General features: G+C 42.6%; 1 protein-coding gene across 2 annotated transcripts in view; it reads left to right on the forward strand.

The window, feature by feature from the left end:
• Positions 1-20,103, forward strand: part of CCNA1 (cyclin A1) — a 116,790-nt gene that overhangs the window by 95,993 nt on the left and 694 nt on the right. For both annotated transcript variants that reach the window (XM_044073300.1, XM_044073302.1), the window contains exon 8: positions 12,623-12,756. In XM_044073300.1, coding sequence (XP_043929235.1) covers positions 12,623-12,756 — 134 coding nt within the window. The remainder of the gene's footprint in view (positions 1-12,622; positions 12,757-20,103) is intronic.

Here is a 20,103-nt window from a genome sequence, read left to right on the forward strand (position 1 = left end):
CAGAGAAACTTCCTTCTGTCAAAGTAAGGTATGGGCAAACAAATTTGTAACCGTCCTGAATTCAGCACTAACCTGAAAACTGGACTATACTAGCTTAAAAAGACTAAAGTATATTTTGTTTTTCAGGAAATAAAGCAGATACAGTAAAACAAGGATACTTGTATATTTCGGGTCAGAGTTGTAGTAAATGCCCCTAGTAATTAGTAAATGCCCCTAGTAATTAGTAAATGCCCCTAGTAATTAGTAAATGCCCCTAGTAATTAGTAAATGCCCCTAGTAATTAGTAAATGCCCCTAGTAAAGTAGGAAGAAACACAAATACAGTAAAAGCAGATGAATTATGTGACTGACTGTGTGTGACATATATAAAATAGAAAATGAACAAACTGATTTAAACAAGTTACACAATTAACCAGAAAAAAGATCAAAACTGAGCCCTCTTCCAAGTCTTCAATTAAACCAGTTCTAACTGTACACTCCTGCCACTAGGGTGCAGGGGAACCTACTCCAAAAAAAATACAAATAAAGCTAGATTCAGCAGGCCTGAATCTGGTCTATGCTACAGCAACAAGGGGCACCAATTTCAGAAAGTTCAAATAAGCACGCACAATAAGCCTGTGGCAGAATCCAGCCTCTCCTCCCACAAGAGTGCACACTACAAACCTTAATATAGAATAACTGGCCTGAAGCCCAAGTGCTTAAACCAGAACTAATGCACTTTTAGAATAGCAGACACCGAGCCTTCAATCGGCAATTCCCAGCTTAGAAGGATGTAGGCTACCTGTCCTGCCACAACATAGCAGACCACAAACCTTAATGTAAAACTGGTATGAAGCCCACGTGCTTAAACCAAAAGACTTGGGAGTAACAGTTGCAATTTAATAAGGCTACTACCAAGCAGTAATAAATGCAGCAGAATAAATAAAATTGAGTACTTTATATTGCTTTTGCCCTTTGAAGGAGGAAATGTGTACAGTAAAAGCAGATGAATAAAGTGCAAGGAGAGAGGAAGCAAGGACACGTGGGTTGGCCTTCTGTATTAAGTAAAGTGAACACTAGACTTGGATATGAGCTCACTGTACTCTGAGCAATGAGATGGACCCAGGAGTGTTCAAATACAGACTTGCAGGAGGGCGGGCAATTCCAGAGCCACTAACACCAAGACAAGAACAGGGAGAGGTGGGTAGGGAACTAAGAGGCACACAGCACAGTATTCTGTGAACAATTAAGTAACAAAAAATGAAATACAGTACTTGTTTGTACTTGCAGTATTGTAGTTTAGTCTGTCAAGTTTGCACTTAACATCAGCTTCTATTGCAAGTAATTTGTAGCCAACCAAGTCTCAGAAGTTGAGCATAAAATGAATTCTCAAAACTTGTGGCTAGCACTTAGGAAGCCCTCAAAACTTGTGGCTAGCACTTAGGAAGCCCTCTAGGCTAACTGTTGAAGTGAGAAGACCACCACCCACTTTTATAGCAGCCAATTTGCAACCCACATAGTGATATAGGGGTTGATGCCTAGTTTGAGTATCAATAATTCCTGAGGAGTGGTATCAAAGGCCTTGGCCAGATAGAGGTAGGATGTATAAACTGCTTTGCCGTCCTCCACAGCTTTGGTGACTGACTCTAAGTCAAACCAGGTTGAGCAGGCATGATCTACCTTTCATAAAACCAATTTGCATGGTATCCAGAATTTGGAGATTCCCTATATCCTTAGATCCATGATGTGCTCCATAGACTCATCAGGCTAATGAGGCTAATGGGGTGACCATGCCCATGGCCTATAGTCATTTCCCCTTTGTGGAAGAAGTATGACTGTAGCAGTGCACCATTTGGTAAGGACAAAGCCTGAGGTGAGGCTGTGGTTGAACAGGGCACACATGCTGCCAGTTCACTTTGTAGTTCATGTAGAACATTAACCAGGGATATTGTCAGGTCCCATAGAAGCTGTATTCTTGGCCTTGGACAGTGCTGTTTTAACCTGTGCAGCAGTAATACTGGGTGCCTGGCAATCCACTGGTATTGTGATTGCACCTTTGGGGGGTGCTAACATTAGCACTGAATCTGTTGGCGATATCTGTTGGCTCAGTATAGGAGGTACCATTGTGCAGTAACCCAGAGCAAATCTGGGTATTGCCGTGGAGATTCTTTATACAACTGTAGAAGGCTTTGTGGTTTAGTGTCTGCTGCAATTCTGCCTTCATAGCCAGCTTAGGTTTAGGTTTTGACGAATCTCAACGGTTTGATGCTAAAGCAGTTTTTCCAGTCTTGGGACTTCTTTTTCTGCAGCAGTTTCTCCCTTCTGTTGTAGAGTTTAATGGCAGGTGACCACCAGATTTTACTTTTTTTTTGGAGGATCGTTTTGGTTCTGTTGGGTATGGTTAGTTCCATGCATTTATGTATGTGTTCATACAGTGCATTGGTGTGTGATTTGGTGGTCCTGCACCTATTTTTCATTTGCATGGGTGCCATGAAGTTGGCCATCAAGGTCAGCTTTGGAGAAGATTTTCATGGTTACCTTTGCTGGTGGTGAAGGGATGTGGATTTCCATGGTGGTGAATGGATGTGGATTTCCATGGTGGTCATTTGTGGTCAGATCTAACAAGGGAGGAATTGACCATTGATGAGCAGTGGTTGCCCATGTTGGTAGTAACCAGGTAAAGTATGTTGCTTCCTCTAGTCGGGGTAAGAATGCTCCAGTGCATTTGAATTAAAAGAAGCATTGGACAAATGTATTGGTACACCAGTAGTTTTCCCAACTGGGGAGGGGTAGTTGGTCACCAGTATGTGTTGGGTTGGACCCTAATAGTTTAGGGTGCTTGGACATGGAATGGGAGTCTTGTGACATGGCTTGAGACCTATAACAGGCCACGACCCGAATTGCCATCTTAACCACTGTTGTACCTGAAGAATCTCCGATGTTTTGGGCTACTCTGTCTGGAGGTGTGCATATTCTTTATGAATATGGAGACTCCACTGTCTTGGAGATTTGGTCCACTTTGTGGGGCTGAAAGGTGTGGAATGAGTTGCAGCCTGGTAGTGCAGCTGTGCTTTCTGCTGCTTTAAAATAGGTCTCCGTTACAGCACAAATGTCACTTCTCCATTTTGAGGAGTGCTTATACTTTAGACCAGTGTGCACAATCTAATTTATTTTTGTATCTTGTACATGAACAATTCACGCCAGTATATAAATTAGTAAATTCCTGCCTTCCCTTTAAACCCCATTCTTTCCAGGCATTCTGCATGTATTGCTGCCACATTCTATTTACACCTAAGCAACTTGTTACTTTCAGTATCCATTAAATATTCAGTGCTTCAATTACAGCTGGTCTTTCCATTTTAGTAGCTGGTAAGGTCGTACTTTGAACAATGTCCCAGCTGAAAATCTATTTTCCTTGGTTCATTTTGTTTCCCCAACATTTGAGGAGTACTCTGCAGGGAAATTTCAATTTGCCACTCCCAAGAAGCATGTTACCACTTGTTTCCATTACAGGTCCAAAATTTGCTATCTCTTGAATTCAAGTCAAATACCTATACTAACACTTCCAGTCTCCTGATTTTCTAACCCAATTTAGATGGGCAATATTTTGCCCCACTATCTTTATCTAGACCTAACTAAACTTAGAACTGCTGTCTATAACCTGCAGTCAAACCAACTTCTGCTTGACCTTATCCCATTTCCTCCCCAAACATTTTGTTCCTTTTGCCAATTTTAAGCCCCCCACTTGCGCACTTTCTGTACTCCTTGTCATACTTGTTGGCAACTGCAGCTTTTTGAACATCTGTATAGTTCAGTTGCCAACATCTGTATAGTTCTCAAGGATCTGCATTCAAAATCCTCCTCCAGTTCCTTCATCTTTTTCTAAGTTTATAACCTGGAGACTGAAATTGAGACCTGTCTCAACCCCAATTTGGGGGGGGGGCAGACTTTAAATATTGCTCTTATAAAAGTTACAAAAGACAGAATAAAAGATTTTGATAGTATGCATTTTCTAAAAGATGAAGCCAAACTCTCCAAATGTCTGCCATTAGTGACTATCCTCGATTGTCGAGCAAAGCAAAACCTTCTCAACTCCTCTGATGCTGATCACCATCACACTCATCTCTTGCAGTCTTCCTTCCCAAACTTAAGCGCTCTCCACAATTTCCCTCTGATCTGTAGTTTTATATACAGATCACATTTTTTTAAAGATACAAGCAAGGAAAGTTAGTACCTTGCTATCCATAATAAAGAGCTTTGAGTTTGTATTTTTTCTCATCCTTGTTTTCCATAATTATCGTTAATCCATGTAGGTAAACATTGTCCCTGTAAGTAATGGGTATTGCTGAAACAATTTATGTGCAGGTATGTAGCTTACTGCTATGGCCTTCAGCTTTTTTAGGATACATAAAATAACACTTCATGCCCCACAACACAAACTTTCTGGGTTATAAAGTACAAAATATATGCAAAGCCAGCTTTTGCTCAAGTGAAGCGGAATTCTGCTTTGAATGCATAACACTGAAGATCCCTTGTTCATTTGCCAGCCAGTGTGACCCTCTAGTAATCAGTTTGACAGACCATTATCTAGCACAATACAATTTCAGCTCTACTGCTATTGCACATTTTCAGGTGTAGATCTAAAATGCTTCCCTTTTGTTAGAACCATGACTGGTGTGGTGAGCATCAGTTGTGCTTCAAACCATGGTCAGTCCCCTTGGGCCCACAGTGTAGTCAGATGCATTGTCCTGTAGTTCACGTGGAGTTGGCTGCATTAGTGTCCAAGTATGCTTGGAAATGCTTGTAGCCCAGTTGCTCCTACTGAAACTTTGAATGGCCATGTTGCATATTGCTCTAGTTTCTGCTGGCCTTTCTTTTCTCATAACTTTCAGTATGTAGGACACTAGTTGCTGGGTGCAGCAATCTCCAAATCTGGGCTATGTTTGTCCTTTTCAACTACAGTAATTTGGTTTTCTTGCTACCTTTCCAGTGCAGGGTCCTTCAGATGCATTAAGGTTAGTCTTGTACAAACCCTTGAGCAACTTTGCTACAAGGCCTCAAACTACTTAGTCCTGTGGCCACATTTCTAAAACCTAGAATGCGGTGAACACTCAACCTAAATCTCCACTGCATCATGTACAGCTCCTAGTAAGATTTATCTCTCCTCCCCTCTAACAGACTTCCCTTTCCTTAAGAAAAATAGCTCCCTACACTCTAGACAAGTGGTGACTAAACTCGTGTCCCCCTCATGGAAGGGGGAATTGTGGTGACGAGGCTACAAATGGTCTACCTGATCTGCAGCCTAGAACTAATGTTTTCTACAACCATGCTGAGAGTCGAAGTTCTTTGAAACTCTAACGTACTCCAGCAGGAATATTGCCAAAAAGCATGTTAACATCAGAACATCAGGGAAATTTTGTACAGTCCCATCAGTGATGTAATTGCTTCCATTCACTGACTGTAATCAATGCTACCTAACAGCTTTAATAAACTGATGTCGCTATAGCTTGGTGCAAGCAAAGTTTGAAAGGTTAACACTTGTAGCAGGAACCCAAGCACTGAATCTAATTTGCTTCTGCTTTTAGGTTTTGTAGGTGCTGGGGATGTTGCTGAACCTGTTGCATCCTATGGTACTTAGCTCTGTCTTTCCACTTGCTGTAGTGGAGTGCTGACTATGATCTAGGTGTCATGAAAGCTGCTCTGACACTAAAAGATCAAGGTAGGGTGGTGACAACAGCTGTTGCTGGTTCCCCCATACTGAGGTGTGATGGTGTCTTGGATGCCTGACACTTTGCAAGCTGAAGCTCGTTGGCAATGCATCTGAGAACTAGGTACATGGGTTTTGACTGGCTCTACCCAGGCATTTCTCTCCTGTGTGGGGTGGTGGTGCATAGAAGACTTGTCTCACATTTATCACTAATCTGAATTTGCATTAGCATTAAAAGGCAGCTCAAAGGTTTGAGGCTAAATAAAGGATGGGAGAGCTACACTAAGTCTTGCTCGTGTGCTATCATGGGTGCAGTTAAGTCTGCAGTAAATGGTGATCCATTTGAGTCTTAAGGCTAATGGTAATACTGCATCTCCCCTGTGGGTTCTTGTGCTTATCCCACGATTGGTGCTCCAGTCACATGAAGACTAACATGCCTGCCTGGATGCATTTTTGCACTGACTGGCTCAGGGCCTGTGGCCCATTTCTGTGAAGATATTGAATGGGCATAGCTTGTGGGAGGAAAACTGGGTTGGCAAGATGTCCAAGATTAATATATTTGGAGAGATTACTAATGACGTGTGGGTTTTGAATCGCATGGTTACTCCTGAGGTTTTGTATTTAGGGACTGACTTCAGTCACTTCTTACTCTGCCATGTACTTAATGGACAAGGATGCCCGAATGGAGTAGGGTCCATTCTTCACGAGATGCCGTAGAGATGATGTGCACAAAGTAAGGCATAAGCAACAGCGGGTCGAACCTGGGTTCTAAAACCAAGGAATTGGAGACTAACGCATGATGCAACTACTCCAAATGGCTGCTTTACACAATGAGCTACGCGGCCAAGCAGCTACACGGCCTGTTCAGACCATCTACAGGCTTTCTATATACTGTGACTGCACTAAGCCATGAAGGTGAGTGAGAGGGTGTAAGATCTGGAAGGTCTGATTTCAGCTTAAGCATAGAACCTCAGACAAACTTGTCTGAATTATGCATCTAGAGTAACAGATTACATCAGACTGGCCTGGAGATGAAGCACCATCCAGTAATGGTCTGCATACAACTGCAGAGGCAGTCAGACTAGGAGTTGCATCTTGGCCACCCTTGGTCACCTTCACAACTCGATAGAGAGGTTGGAAATTGTTTTCTTAGTCAGTGCAGTTGAAAGAAGTGAGTTTTGGTTATAAATCTCTCCATGCCAACATTTGTACAGGCAGATCACTTGTGCATCTTTGGGTGTGGGTACAAAGATGTTTTCTTTGAATAACTTTGGTCCTTTCACAATGCCTATTCAGGTATTTGTCAGTTGTAGCAGTTCTGGTTTGACACTTACTACCCACTGTCTTGAGCTTGGTAGACTTCTCTCAATGTCAAATCTGAGTGCTTAAGTCAAAGTATTGAAGTCAGATTTTTACGTCTTGGGCATGTCCAGTTAGCAGATTTCTTCCTAAAGTGTTGCCCTGGCATTCTTCAAAGGAAACAAAGGCTTGTATATATTCAAATCTGGTCTAGTAAGGGTTTGTATCCAGTATTGCTTTACTTTCAACTTTGTATATGAACACAAAATGTTAGCCACATATGTAATGGCACATTCTCTTTGAACTTGGCTAGCACTGGGGTCGTGTTAAGGTTTTTGTCCACAGATTAACTTATTTTGGCTTGTTTTTCAGGTGCAACTATTTCACCCCTTTAATGCCATCTTCTGATAGTGAAGGAATTTACTCTAATTTTATTCCAGCCCTTGTAGGACCTACCTTACTCTTCCTGATTAGACTGCTTTGGGGGGGGGGGGGCTGTACTTCTATATTTATAAGCTGAATCCCATTAGACCTCTTTCATGCTGCAAGTTTCCACAATCATAAACGTGGAAGCATTCATATTGTGAATGGATGGACTATCGCATCATTCAATGTGGGGGCACTCCCAGATGGATCTAGTCTCATCTGACCAACCACCTTTTCAACCTTTTGCACAAGGGATCCTCACCACAAAGCTTGGAAAGTGGATGCTCCTCACAACAAAGCTTGGAAAGTGGATGCTCTGTCTTTCCCCTGGACTCTGCTCTCTATGCATTCCCTCCCCTCCCTCTTCCCAGAGTGCTGTCAAAGAGAAGGGATGAAAAAACAAGGGGCATCATGGCTCCAGACTGGCCCAGGCACTATTGGTATCCACTACTTCGCAGTCTCAGCCTTGGCATCTTCCCATGGTACCAGATCTCTTGGTTCAGTGGGGGGGATTCTGCATCCTCCTCTTCAGACTGCATTTGGCAGCCTGACTCAATTTAAGCCTTTCCCAACAGGTGGTTGAGGTCCTTAGTGAGGCCAGGAGACTAGCACTAGGAAATCTTACACAGAAGTGGAAAAGATTCTCCATTTTGATGCAGACTAGAGGAGAAGACCCTTCTCAACCTGCTCTTCCTCTTATTCTTGACCATCTGGCAGGTTTACTTAATGGTGGACTTTCCTATTCTAGTAAGATTCATGCTTCAGCTATTTCTGCTCATTGTTCCTTTGAGCAACACATTTTCTCTCATCCCTTGAAGAAACTGTTCCTCGGGGGAGCTAGTAATCTAAAGCCTCCCAGAAGGGCTCCTGCTTGGAATCTTAATTTTGTACTTGAAGCTTACTCTGCCTCCTTTTGAACCAGCTGCCTTGGCAGACTTTAAGTTTCTCTCCTGGAAAACTTTTTTGGCTATTCAGCTAGGAGAGTTTGAGTTGTAGGCCTTAATGGCCATGTAGAGCCTTTAGAGCCTTTATCTTCCATGTGGATCAGGTTTCTCTTCAAACTAATCCCTCTTATGCCAGAGGTGGTTTCTAGCCGGTCTCTAAACCAGTCTATCCACCTGCCTACCTTTATCTTTGGAATAAAGGAAAGGTTACTGCATTCCCTGGATGTGCATAGACAGTTTTACCTGGGCAGGACTAAACCTTTTCGAAAGGTGGCTCAGTTGTTCAGTTGCTCCTGGAGCTCAGGACAAAGCTATTTCTAAACGCACCATTTCTAAGTGGATTGCTCATTGTGTTCACTTACTTGCAGCATGGCAGGTTCCTCCAGAGTACTGGGACCCATTCTACTAGGGCAGCCTCTACCTAAGCAGCTTTGAGGTGTACTTACTAGGGTCATCCTGGAAGCAGCTACCTGGACGTCTGTCCACACATTCACAAAGCATTGCAATTTACCCCAGTTTTCCCAGTCTAGGGCTGGTTTTGCCACTGCAGTGTTGCAGGGCATCCTTACCAACCCTTAGTGGATGTTCCTCCTCCCTTTTATTTTTTCATGGGCTTTGGGAATTGACTCCCTTTTTTTTTTTTTAGGACTGCAATGGTGAAACATGAACATAGTACAGTTCTGTACACTTACCATAAATGTAGATGTTGGTGTATTCACTGTTGTAGTCCTAGTTCTCCATCCCCCTTTTCCTAGGGCATAGACTGGATTTTTTTACTGGTCTAACCTTTTTTGGGGGCTCCTGACAGTTGAGATAAAACAGGAAATGGCATCAGCTGCCTTCCTTTGTACCGGACATCAGGCTTAAACCAAAGGCAGCTGACTTCCATATACCAAGGACTTTGGTATTCTGGCAGACTGGGCAAATGGCAGACTGGGCTACTGGGAGCCAGATAACCAATTTTGTAAGGACTGCAACAGTGAATACTCAACATCTTCTTTTATGGCAAGTGTACACAACTGTACTTTAGCCCAAGTTTTTATGGCAAGTGTACACAACTGTACTTTAGCCCAAGTTTTGCAAAAAGTCATTAAAACCAATCACCTGTGCATTGGAGTTCCACACTGAAGTTTTCTTAAACGAGACATGGCTTTTATCTTTTCATTCCTTGTTGGTAAACTGTGTGCCAATAGCTTCCAAAATCAGCTTTCACTATCCAGGGAATAATCTATGGGAGTTTTTAATGTCCAACTTCCCATCAACACCACTCTTGTTTGCAGTTGGTGACTTGTACCTTGACAATTTGCAATGGCATCCTGCTTATTCCCTCAGTTGCACAGACCCCTTGCTGCCATATTTCCCTCCACATTGATGCATATGGTGGTTTTGCCACAGGCTAACCCTTTTTCCCCTTGTCAAATGTTTTGGCCAGTTGGTCTCCATTCAGGAGATTCCTTCCATTTTCATGTTAAGTCAGTGTGACCAAATCAGAATTTCATGTGCTGTTTGGTCACTTGTAACTTATTGAAGGGATTGTTGCTCCATTTTTCCCCCTTGTAGAATATGCATATCCTTTGTCAGTTTATTCTTATTGAACAAGTTTTGATGGCAGCTGTCCAGCTGTTCTTTTGCACCTTATGCATTCATAACATATAGATTAATCATACCTCAGCTGTCCAGAATTTCATGATCTTGTGCTGCATTTTTGGTCTGCCACAATTTATGGCTTTGACAGATATTGTGGATTTTTCATATCCCTTGGAAAATGTACGCTATTTTTTCAAATTTATAAGAATCTCTCTGACTTTGGGCCTATTGTCCATCTTGTACATTGCTCATGCGGGCAGTGGCCGTGTGAGTAACTTGCAGGCAGTGTGCGGTTAGAGTGGTTAGACATTCTACAGCCCACCTTATCACAAAGGGGTTCACATCTAGATCAAGAGGTCATTGTGCCTCTCTACTAATCACTCATCAGGCCCATAAAATACAATGCCCCATTTGGGATGTACCTTACCAGACACCTGCTACAACTAGAAAGACCCCAAAAGTACCTCACCAAGAGGATCAAGGGACAAACAGATGCCCTACGCAGGCTAAAACTCAAGCTCTACTCAGTTGCTTACTGCCTACTCAGAGGCGATCTGTGCCTGACGTATAAAGCCATGTCGAACCCGGAATTAATGGACATGCTCCACCTCAAATCAATCAGAACTACATGCCCCAGTGACTTAAACCTCAGCACAGAAATGAATAGAACATGCTGGAGGGACAGATTCATATCCCAGAGGCTCCCCTCACTCAAACAAAATCCCAATCCATGAGAGCCCCTCAATGACCCTCTTCAAGAAGATCTTGACGTTTGGATGGGAGATCATAAATTTACCCCTGGGATCTCTTCTGTGTCACTGCTAGACAGAGGCACGGTAAACTAACCTTAAATGAGCTATCTTCTGTGACCTACTATAGAGGCACAGTCTACTAATCTAAGGAGGGTGGTGAAAGCCATACACACTGGCTGGGCTTGTAAATGCCCTAGGGCAGATAGCTGTCTGTCATGCTGCAGCATAACCAAAAACCCATTGGTAGTTTTAATACTGGAGACTCATCTACATTCTGAATTTTCCATTTGGTGTTTGACAATCTGGAGGTAGTAATTTTGCCAGAACCTAGTTTAGTTTTTTCTAGTTTACCATAGCAGATCCATATGAACTGCATTACTTGGCCCCTTCAGTTCACCCATGCAGCAATTGTGTTGCTAGTGAGAGGTTTGGATTAGAAAGTAGGGTCCCAAACTATAGGACAAGTTTTGATGAAGTAAGGGGTCATAAGTCAGCATAGCTTTTTGGCTAACCATGTACCAGTGGTCCAAGATGGCAAATGGTATGACAGCAGTCTGATTAGCAAGGGCAGTTGGTGCAAATGTGTGCATAGCTAGGTTGAGGTGTTGGGATGGAGTGGAGCTGGGGGGGCACCATTTGATGGACTACTCTTTTGAAATGCTAGTACTGAATTTAGTCAACTGAGCAGCGTGGTGCTGTGGTACAAACTAGTGGCTTGCTATATTTTAAATTTTGCTCTTCAAGTTGAGTTTTTTGCTCCAGGAGTTTGGCCAAGCTTTTTTGGAAGGGGTGCCAGAACAGGAATGGCACCAGGTGCAACTAGCTACACTTCTGGCTAGCAAAACCATGAATAGCTGAATACAAATGTGTAGTGAATATTAAGGCTGTAAGCAAAACAAACTAAACTGGTTAACTTGTTGCCACACTAGTACATTTTAGTACATTTTAAGTAGACTATTGTCCTACGCAGATCTGTAGGAAAATTCACAAGTATAGTGAGATGGTGCTTAGTAAATGGCCTGCAATGCAGAAATTAACCTAAATCAATGTTAAAGATCTGAAGGACTTTGCAGAAATATGTATATGGATCTGAAAGTAATTAGAGTAAGCTATTTGGTCCAAGGCCCCTTTTTTCTCAATGTCCTGAAGATGGAGAATTGTCTTTGATAGAATATATTTGATTTTGATTCTGCAACTTGCTGACTAAAGTAACAAGATTTTACTAGAGTACTGAATGAGGAACTACACTGAAATCACTAGCTAACTATACTTGAATATTAAGGTTTAGAATCTATTTTAATCTAGTTGAATGACCCTACAGTCTTGTGGTATGCTGAAGCTTTTAAATTCAGTCATATAAAAAATACTGTGATACTTGCCAATTCTGCGGGTTTAATGGAGATGAAATTGGTTATCCCCCATATGTTTTAGGGATAATACGATAAATGGGATTAAGTAGGAATGAAGGCCCAATTCTCTCTAGTCAGCAGTACCAAAGGTTTGAGCTAAAATCTAATCCTTTTAGATCCTGTTGCAGTCACCACAACTGTGGGATATAAATTGGGATTCGGCCAATTTGTAAACCTCCCCTCAGTCCTAACATCTAAATGTCAAGATTTGAGTTTGCTGTCCTGGATGGGGGTAAAAAGCTCTACATACAGAGGACTTTCTACCATTATATGCCTCAGTTTGTTTAGATCATGTGAAGCATGTAGAGGACCCCAAATGCTTAATTTTCTTTGACCTAGTATAACTTTTAGTTTGCTAGCTTAATGTATTGATTGATCTCGAGTTAGATCATATTTGCATGTAAATAGTCAAGGCAGCTTTGTTTTAGGATAACTGCCGGTATATGAAATCATGTTTGAGGATGCAAATGGAACGCTGTACTCTAAATTGTAACTAACTTTCTTGCTTCCCTTTTAACAGCCTGACTCGCTTGCTACCTTTACGGGGTACTCCTTAAGTGAAATTGCCCCTTGCTTAAGTGACCTGCACAAGGCATGCCTTAATGCTCCACATCAAACCCAGCGTGCGATATGGGAGAAATACAAAACATCCAAGTAGGTGAAATAAGCATGAAACCTGGTTGTACTGTGAGTGGTTTCATGATTTTTGTGCAGTAACATGCAGTTGCTATTGTTTCATTGCCTCAGTGTTCCCAGTGGTGGGAGAACAGAATGCTCTGAAAGTAAGTGCATATGGTGTTTATGTTGGTAAGATCTAGGTGGGTCTGGTTTGATTTAAATGCAATGGTGTAAAGTGTGTTTTTGCATTTTTCTTTGAACCTTCAGGCAACCATGCATCTTTTCAACAGTCTGATTAACTAGACAAATCTCAAGTGAGGAGCATATGTGCGAAGTACAGCTAATTACCATAAATGTGCATACAGCTTGTGGGCCCATTATGGCATCTGAGGTAGATGCTAAAGTGTCTATTTAGAATAGCTAGTTTGTCCACTGACCAGAAAAACAAATTTGCAAATAAGTGCAAACTACTCTGGCACGGTGACTGCATGATTCAGAGCCAAACTGAAGTTGCTTTACTGTGGTGTAAAGATCTTTAGATTAACAAAAGTATACACCCAGAACATTTCATGGTCAGGCAATTTCATAGGAAGTTATTAGGCTATTGGCCTTGAGGCTGTTAAGCCTAGCCAAGAATTTAGCTCCTGTTCAAATGTCTGCACCTGATGCCACTGTCCAGCAGGGGCACTGGTGGAATCTCAGGGGTGTTGATGTACTCTGGTCCCCCAGAGACTCCCCCTTTTCTGGGGTAGACCCTCTCCAATCTATGCTGTAAAAAAGTCCTATCGATGCATCAGACTAGGTTGGGTGGATTACTCTAGTGGAACTTTCAGATATACAGCACTCCTCAAGGTGTCATCTGTCTTTGTAGGCCAGACAGGTCACCTCTGAGGAGTCTGTAGGAGATTAGTAGAGGTAAGGACAGGGACAGGTCATCTGTAGGATAGTTTGAGGCCCTGGATTCTCCTGGTGAGGAAAATCTGTGGGATCTCCAGCTGCTGCATGTGCTTTGAGGTACATGCTGAAAGGGGCATTGTACTTAATGGGTCTTGTAAGGGATGAATCCATGGATTATTACCACCATGTCCTTGGATGAGATGCCCCTACTAATGAGGTGTGCAATGTAGAAAGCTTTTCCTACAATGGGGGCAATAATGGTGGTCAAAGGTCAGTTTGCCATCAACCTGGGTTCCAAGTCCCTTACCACTGTGCGTAGGACCTTAATGTGGTGGTTTGTGGGGATGTCCTTCTCCCCAAAGGGGATGATGCATTTTTTTGGCATCCAGTTTGAGGCCATGTTTCTGGTACCAGTCATTTTGTTTGGGTGAGACCCTCTTGTGGATGTCCACATCACTAGGGGAATTGATGACGGCACCCAGCTTGCAGTCATCTGCAAACTTGGTCAGCCATAACCCACTGGATTTTGGCCTGCAGCTTGGAAAAGTACATCCCAAAGGATCCAAGACTGAACCCTGGGGTGCACTTGTTTGTTAGGGTCTACTGCTTGAGGTGGCTTCCCCTGTTTTGACCAGGTGGGCTCTCAGTGATCCAGTTTGCTACCCATCTGGTAACACATGGATTGATGTCTAGTTTATCTATACCTGAGTGAGGAATAATATCTTAAGGCTTTGGCCAGGTCAGACTTTGTGGGATCAAGTGTTTGGAAGTTGCCACTGTGTTTTTAATTGGGTCCATGATCTGCTTCATGGCCTTGCTGATCAGGCTAGGTAGGCTCCACAGTGCAATTGCATGGACCATGGACGCTCCACCTTGTGCAAAGGGATGATGGTGGCTGTCCACTCTGCTAGAAAGAAGCCAGTACTCTGGCTTTGAATAGGGTGCCTAATGGTGCTGCAACTTCCTGCCAGAGTTCATGTAGTATGCAGACTTTGATGTTAGATCCCATGGAGGCTGTATTTTTTTTCTCTTGGAGAGGGTAGTGATCATCTCCCTAAAGGGGAGGGGGGTAGGTGCTGGGATGTCATGATTTAACTCATTGAGGTTATAGAGGTTGAGTGATGCACTGAACCAGTCTGCCAGCAGTTTGGCTCAGAACTGGTGAATGATGCTATATACATACTCCATAGATATAGCCAATCTGGGTGCTTTCTTTGAGATTGTAGACTTATGTTGAGGTCCAATTGTCTTTAGATGTTGCCAGTTTGGACTAAGCTTGCTTTGGAGGATTTCACTAATGCTCTTTGCTTGCTCAGGCTGAGGAGATATTCCTTCCAATTGGGCACCTGCTCCTTGGTCCTGGACAACAATTGTCTCCTTTTATTAGAGTTTTATTGCAGATGTCCACCAGACAGGTTTACTCTTCCTTGAGGAAAATTTTGTCCTGTTTGGGTATTCCTGATTCCATGCAGCTATACAAATGGTTGTATAGTACTTTGGTGTAGGTTTTGACGTGACTAGTTCCTATGGTGGGGTGGGGGGATGTGAAGCTGTTAATACCTTTCCCTCAAAAGGTTGTAATTGGCTTTGAAGATGTCTGTTTCTACCTAGCTGGGGGTAGAGGGTGACTTCAAAAAGTGACCACATAGTATGGTCTGATCTTACTAGAGATGCAGCAGTGGTTACTCGTGTTGGTTAATACCAAGTCCAAGATATTTCAACTTTGAGGTGTTGACCAACTAGTCCAAGGCATTTGCATTGACCATCAAAAATCTTTGGACACGTGTTGGCACGAGTTTCTTCTTGGGTGACTATCCAGCCATAGATTGGATCATTGTAATGGGTTGAATCTTGATGGATTTGGAGAGGTCCAGATAGATGAAGTGGCGTCTTGAGTCAGTTGAGGGGGAGGCCTATAGCTAGTTATGATTTGAATAGGGGCCTTGTCAATTATCTGCATGTGGTGTCCGGAGTCAATTTGACCAGCCTGGAGGTATCCCTGCACAAATGTCAGCATCTTCTAATGTTGAGTGCTTGCAGTGAGTGCAGTTTCTTGTTTAAACTTGGTGTTTTAGCAGCATGATCTTTAATTTATATTTTGACATTTTCATGTTGGTAGTTTTGACCATGGCATTTTTGCCTAAAGCACTATGCAGGAGGCAAGAGCTTTTGCCTGTAGCCTGAAAGCAGAGGGAGATGGCTGGAGGCAATCACTGGCAAAGCATCATGGTTTGTTAATCAGGTCATTCCAGGCAGTCTGGTACAGGCAGTCTGATACTGGATCCCCTTGACACCAGAAATTGTCAATTGTTGGTCAATAGTTTTCACTTTGTATTGAGACATTCTGGGAGACAGTGAAATGCTTGCCTGGGACACTTATTCAGCCAGCTCTATCATCTCTAGTCGTATAGTCCAGGGAGGTACGTCTGAAGTCCTTCACATCAGCATGGACTTTAACAATCCTAATGGTACCTGTTGAAAGGGTGCATGCGTGATGTGGTGGATTCTGGCAACTGTCTGACTTGCTCCTTATCCAGCGTGGCGAAGAGCACATCTGTGGAGTCTCCTATGACCAATATGGGACAGTATTGCAGCATTTTCACATTTAACTTGTGGCCTGTATTCCTGTCATTCTCTAAAATCGACTGTGTAAATCTTAACACTAATCTTCTGTGGTAGAACACAGAATGCATGGTTCATTCTAATGTAAATGATTTTACATCTTTAATTTGGTGCTCTTTGGCTTAACTCCATAAAAAGGCTCAGTACTTCAAGCTGCATGTAAACCGTTTAATTCAAACTTAATCGGGTTTGATTACCGAACAAGGCATTAGTTTCCTGAAACAGTAGGGTACTCGTGACAGTGCAGTCTTTCCATAAGGAAGGTATATTTCATGCCTTTCAAAGTGTGCTGGATTTTGGGAGTGAAAGCCAAAAGCACATTTAGGTCTTAGACTGCTAAATAGAGCCCTCCCACATGCCCTCAGATGGGCACAGATACCTGGTACTAACTTGCTGTCAATGCAGTAAGTGATGGAAGGGAGAGAAGTAAAGGCTGCAGATCTTTTTAAATACCCTAACAAATGGGTACTTGTTTAGGAAAGTCTAGTATGATTTACTAAAAGGGTGCAGACAGCTGTCTCCAGACTGGTTACTAACAAATGGAGAACCAGCAGCAACTGCTGCCCTGGCCTTTAAAGGCCTGGATGTTGCAGAAAGGTTGAGGCTAGAGAGAAACTTGTACAGTTTTTGGGGTTCTTTCAAATCATCTGACTTGGGAGGGGGAGACTGTACATTTGCTAAGCTGTTCTCAGCTAAACTGAAGAAACTGCTCTTTCCTCCTACTTAGAGGAAAAATAAGACTTGTGGACAATCCTTATCAGTGTTGCATGTTGGAAATATATGCTGTCCCTGAAGCAGTTTAATTACACTATGGCAAGGCTACAAGTGAGATGGCTGAAAATGAAGTCACTACAGTTGTGATTTTACTTGTGCTGTATGAGACTACCTCTGGATAGTGCAATAGTTCCATTTTCACAAACGTGGGATAAGAGGGCATGTTCTATTTTTACAGGGACCATAGCCTCACTAAAATTTCACGCCATGGTTTAAGAAAAATTTGCAACAGTTAAGCCCCTTATACAGGTGATGGTGTGGATTGTTGACCATGGACTCCTGATCCTTCTACAAACAGCAGAGGGGATGTGAGTGCCATTAGTCTCTTGCAGTGTTGGACTTGTAGAATGCTTGATGGTGGGTACAGTAGTGTCCCAGGGTTGCTGCAGTAAACATTGCTCTAACTGAATCAGCAGCAAGTATTGCATTAGTGTGATTTTTAAGTAAGAGCTGAGGCATAAGACTGCAAATTAGGCGTGGATTTTTAAAATGGGAACTGCAATCGGATGAATATTCAAATTCATTCCTGGCCTGTCCTGCAGCAGGTTCTGGGAGTGTGTACCACAAATGTACATGGCACTAGAGTTGACCATTTATTTCATACAGTTGTAGCTCCTGTCCCTAGCCTAGTCTGGGAGCTTTGATCATGGATGTAAACAAGAAGCTTCCTTAAGTCTGCAGGATTCAATCGCATGGTAGTGAAGAGGTTAATATGGAAGGCTATCAAGTAATGCCATTGCTCCATTGTGCTTTAGCGAGGTGTAAGACGTCAGCAAAGAGGCCCCAGAGTTTAACACATTTGGAGGAATTGCTTTTTGAACAACTTGGGGATCCTGTAGCATATGATGGAGACTACTTGTATGGAAGTGTTACCTACCTTGCTGTGCCACCACTGACACATGGTTCACAATGTTGGATGGCTTTTGTTTGCAATTGACATCCTTGCAGTATGTATTCCCAACTGCTCTGCAATTCCTACTGAAAAATGCTACAAGGCAAGCTAACTTTTCTAGTTAGCTCACTAGAATTAACGTACCCACATCAATCCTTAAGGCTCTGCATTTCCAGTGTATTTGCATATTCTGTTGCAACGTTCAAATTCAAGCACTATCCTTGCATGACAAGGTTGAATCGGCACCAGCTACCAAAGGCCAAGGACCATCGTGAAACAGCTTTGCATAAAGGCTGCAGGCAACATAATGGGAGCATTTTAATGATCCCTAGCAAATGCTAGAACACCTGTGGTACTACCTAGCAATAGGGGAAAAAACATTGTCATCAAAGATGGATTAATTGCAAGAGTATCAGTCATAAGCCCAACAACTGCAGAAAATTGTAAACAGGATGCCCAGCATCTATTGTATACAGTGCTGTATGTTCCTGGCCAACTGCTTCCCTATTGAAATGTCAACTTGGATTGCAGTTCCAAGACTAAATACAGAAGAGTGAATATCTGTGTTCAGTCAATTTTATCTTGTGCATTACAGAACTTTTATCTTCAATGTAATTCTCCCTTTGTGACATCACCAGACAGCTCCCTTTACCCTGTCAATGTTACTGCAAGTATTGCATTAGTGTGCAGGTCCCTTACTGGGCCCACTACAGCCCATTAAGGTGTATGGACACCTTGTCAACTGTAGAATTGTATGGCATCTAAATAAAGCTTGCAAAGCATTTTAAACTAGCCACAATGTTGGCAAGATGAAGGAGAAAATGCATCAGCATTTCCTTTAAACTGCAGTGGAACACCCTCGTACCCCTCAATTCAGATTTTTGCAGCATGTCCAGATTTTTGCCTCTGTTTTTTCTTTCTTGCATCACCAGGCTCTAAAGATTAAACTCACTAAAAGGCATGCATTGAATTTCAGACAAACTTCAGTAAAATTATGCTAATGCAATTCCTGTTCTAGCACGGAGTGTAAGAGCAATATTTAGTTTTGTGGCCTTTGTTTCCCTATACATCAGGCTTTGTCCAGATTTCTTGCACAAAGAGGTTTGAACACTTTCTGTAGAGAGGGCTCCTCTGCACCCTTCAGTATGGGGGATAAGCTGAAACACCGAAGTCGCGCATTACAACTTTTATACCAAGTCAGATTGCCATACTTCATGATGACTTGGCATATGCAAATCTGGATTTCTATCTCTGCAATTCAGCAATAACTGACTTCTAAAAGGTACACATGCCATCTTGAAAAGGTCTTTCAGTTAGTGGGAGTAAATGCAAATCCTTAGTTGGTGTGCAGAAATGAGTGTTGCTTCACAAGGAGTTCGCTATCTACCACGGCCCATCAAAATACAAAAGATCCCTGAACTGACCACAGCCCATCAAAATGCACAAGATCCTTGCAAACTGAATGAGGGCAACATCCCTGGAGTAGTGAAACCAAAAATATGCCAAATGGCAGAAGCTGGCATGGATGTGGTTCAGATAATGCCATGGATGCCAGCTGGACAACAGCAAGTCACTGCCAAAGTTCCTGCACCGAGATTTAATGGGAAGTAGAGTGTTCTAAAGACCCTTCTAAAGACACTTCTGCAGCTATCAATATGAAGGACTTCAGCTTTTAGAAAGTCCTGGGGAATGGCACATTTTCAAACCATTCAAGCAGCTGTAAACTGCTCTTTACATACTCTGCTTCTGAACATACCATGTGAAGAACACATCTCGTTTTACAGAATCATTGTATATGCAAATATCCGCAGGATGTGGCAGCAACTCCTGGATGTAATGCACCAGGATGGCTGGAGACATGGTGGTCTTGCACATCCTTAAGAGCAGCACTTCTGATTCGGTTACTCCTAGAAGATGGGCAGTCTCCTGCACATTGGTCAGATCACCCCAGAAGCACATGTAACCAGCTTCTAGTTGCTTTTAATGGCAACAACTTTGACCTGATGGGCCTGTAGTACTTGGCCCCATAAGCCATTCCAGCCCTTTGAGAGAACTTCGTCTTGGCCAAGGAATGCAAATTTAAGTTGCTATTTGAAAAACTGCAAATAGAATGCAAATGCATAGGCAAATTAAAATACAAAAGTAACTACATATCTCAAAGGTAACCATTTTTACAAGTCTGTACAGACTTGTCTTTT

This window comes from Protopterus annectens, chromosome 5.part1 (genome assembly GCF_019279795.1).
Source record: "Protopterus annectens isolate FY-2018-M chromosome 5.part1, PAN1.0, whole genome shotgun sequence".
NCBI classification, from domain to species: Eukaryota; Metazoa; Chordata; order Ceratodontiformes; family Protopteridae; genus Protopterus; species Protopterus annectens.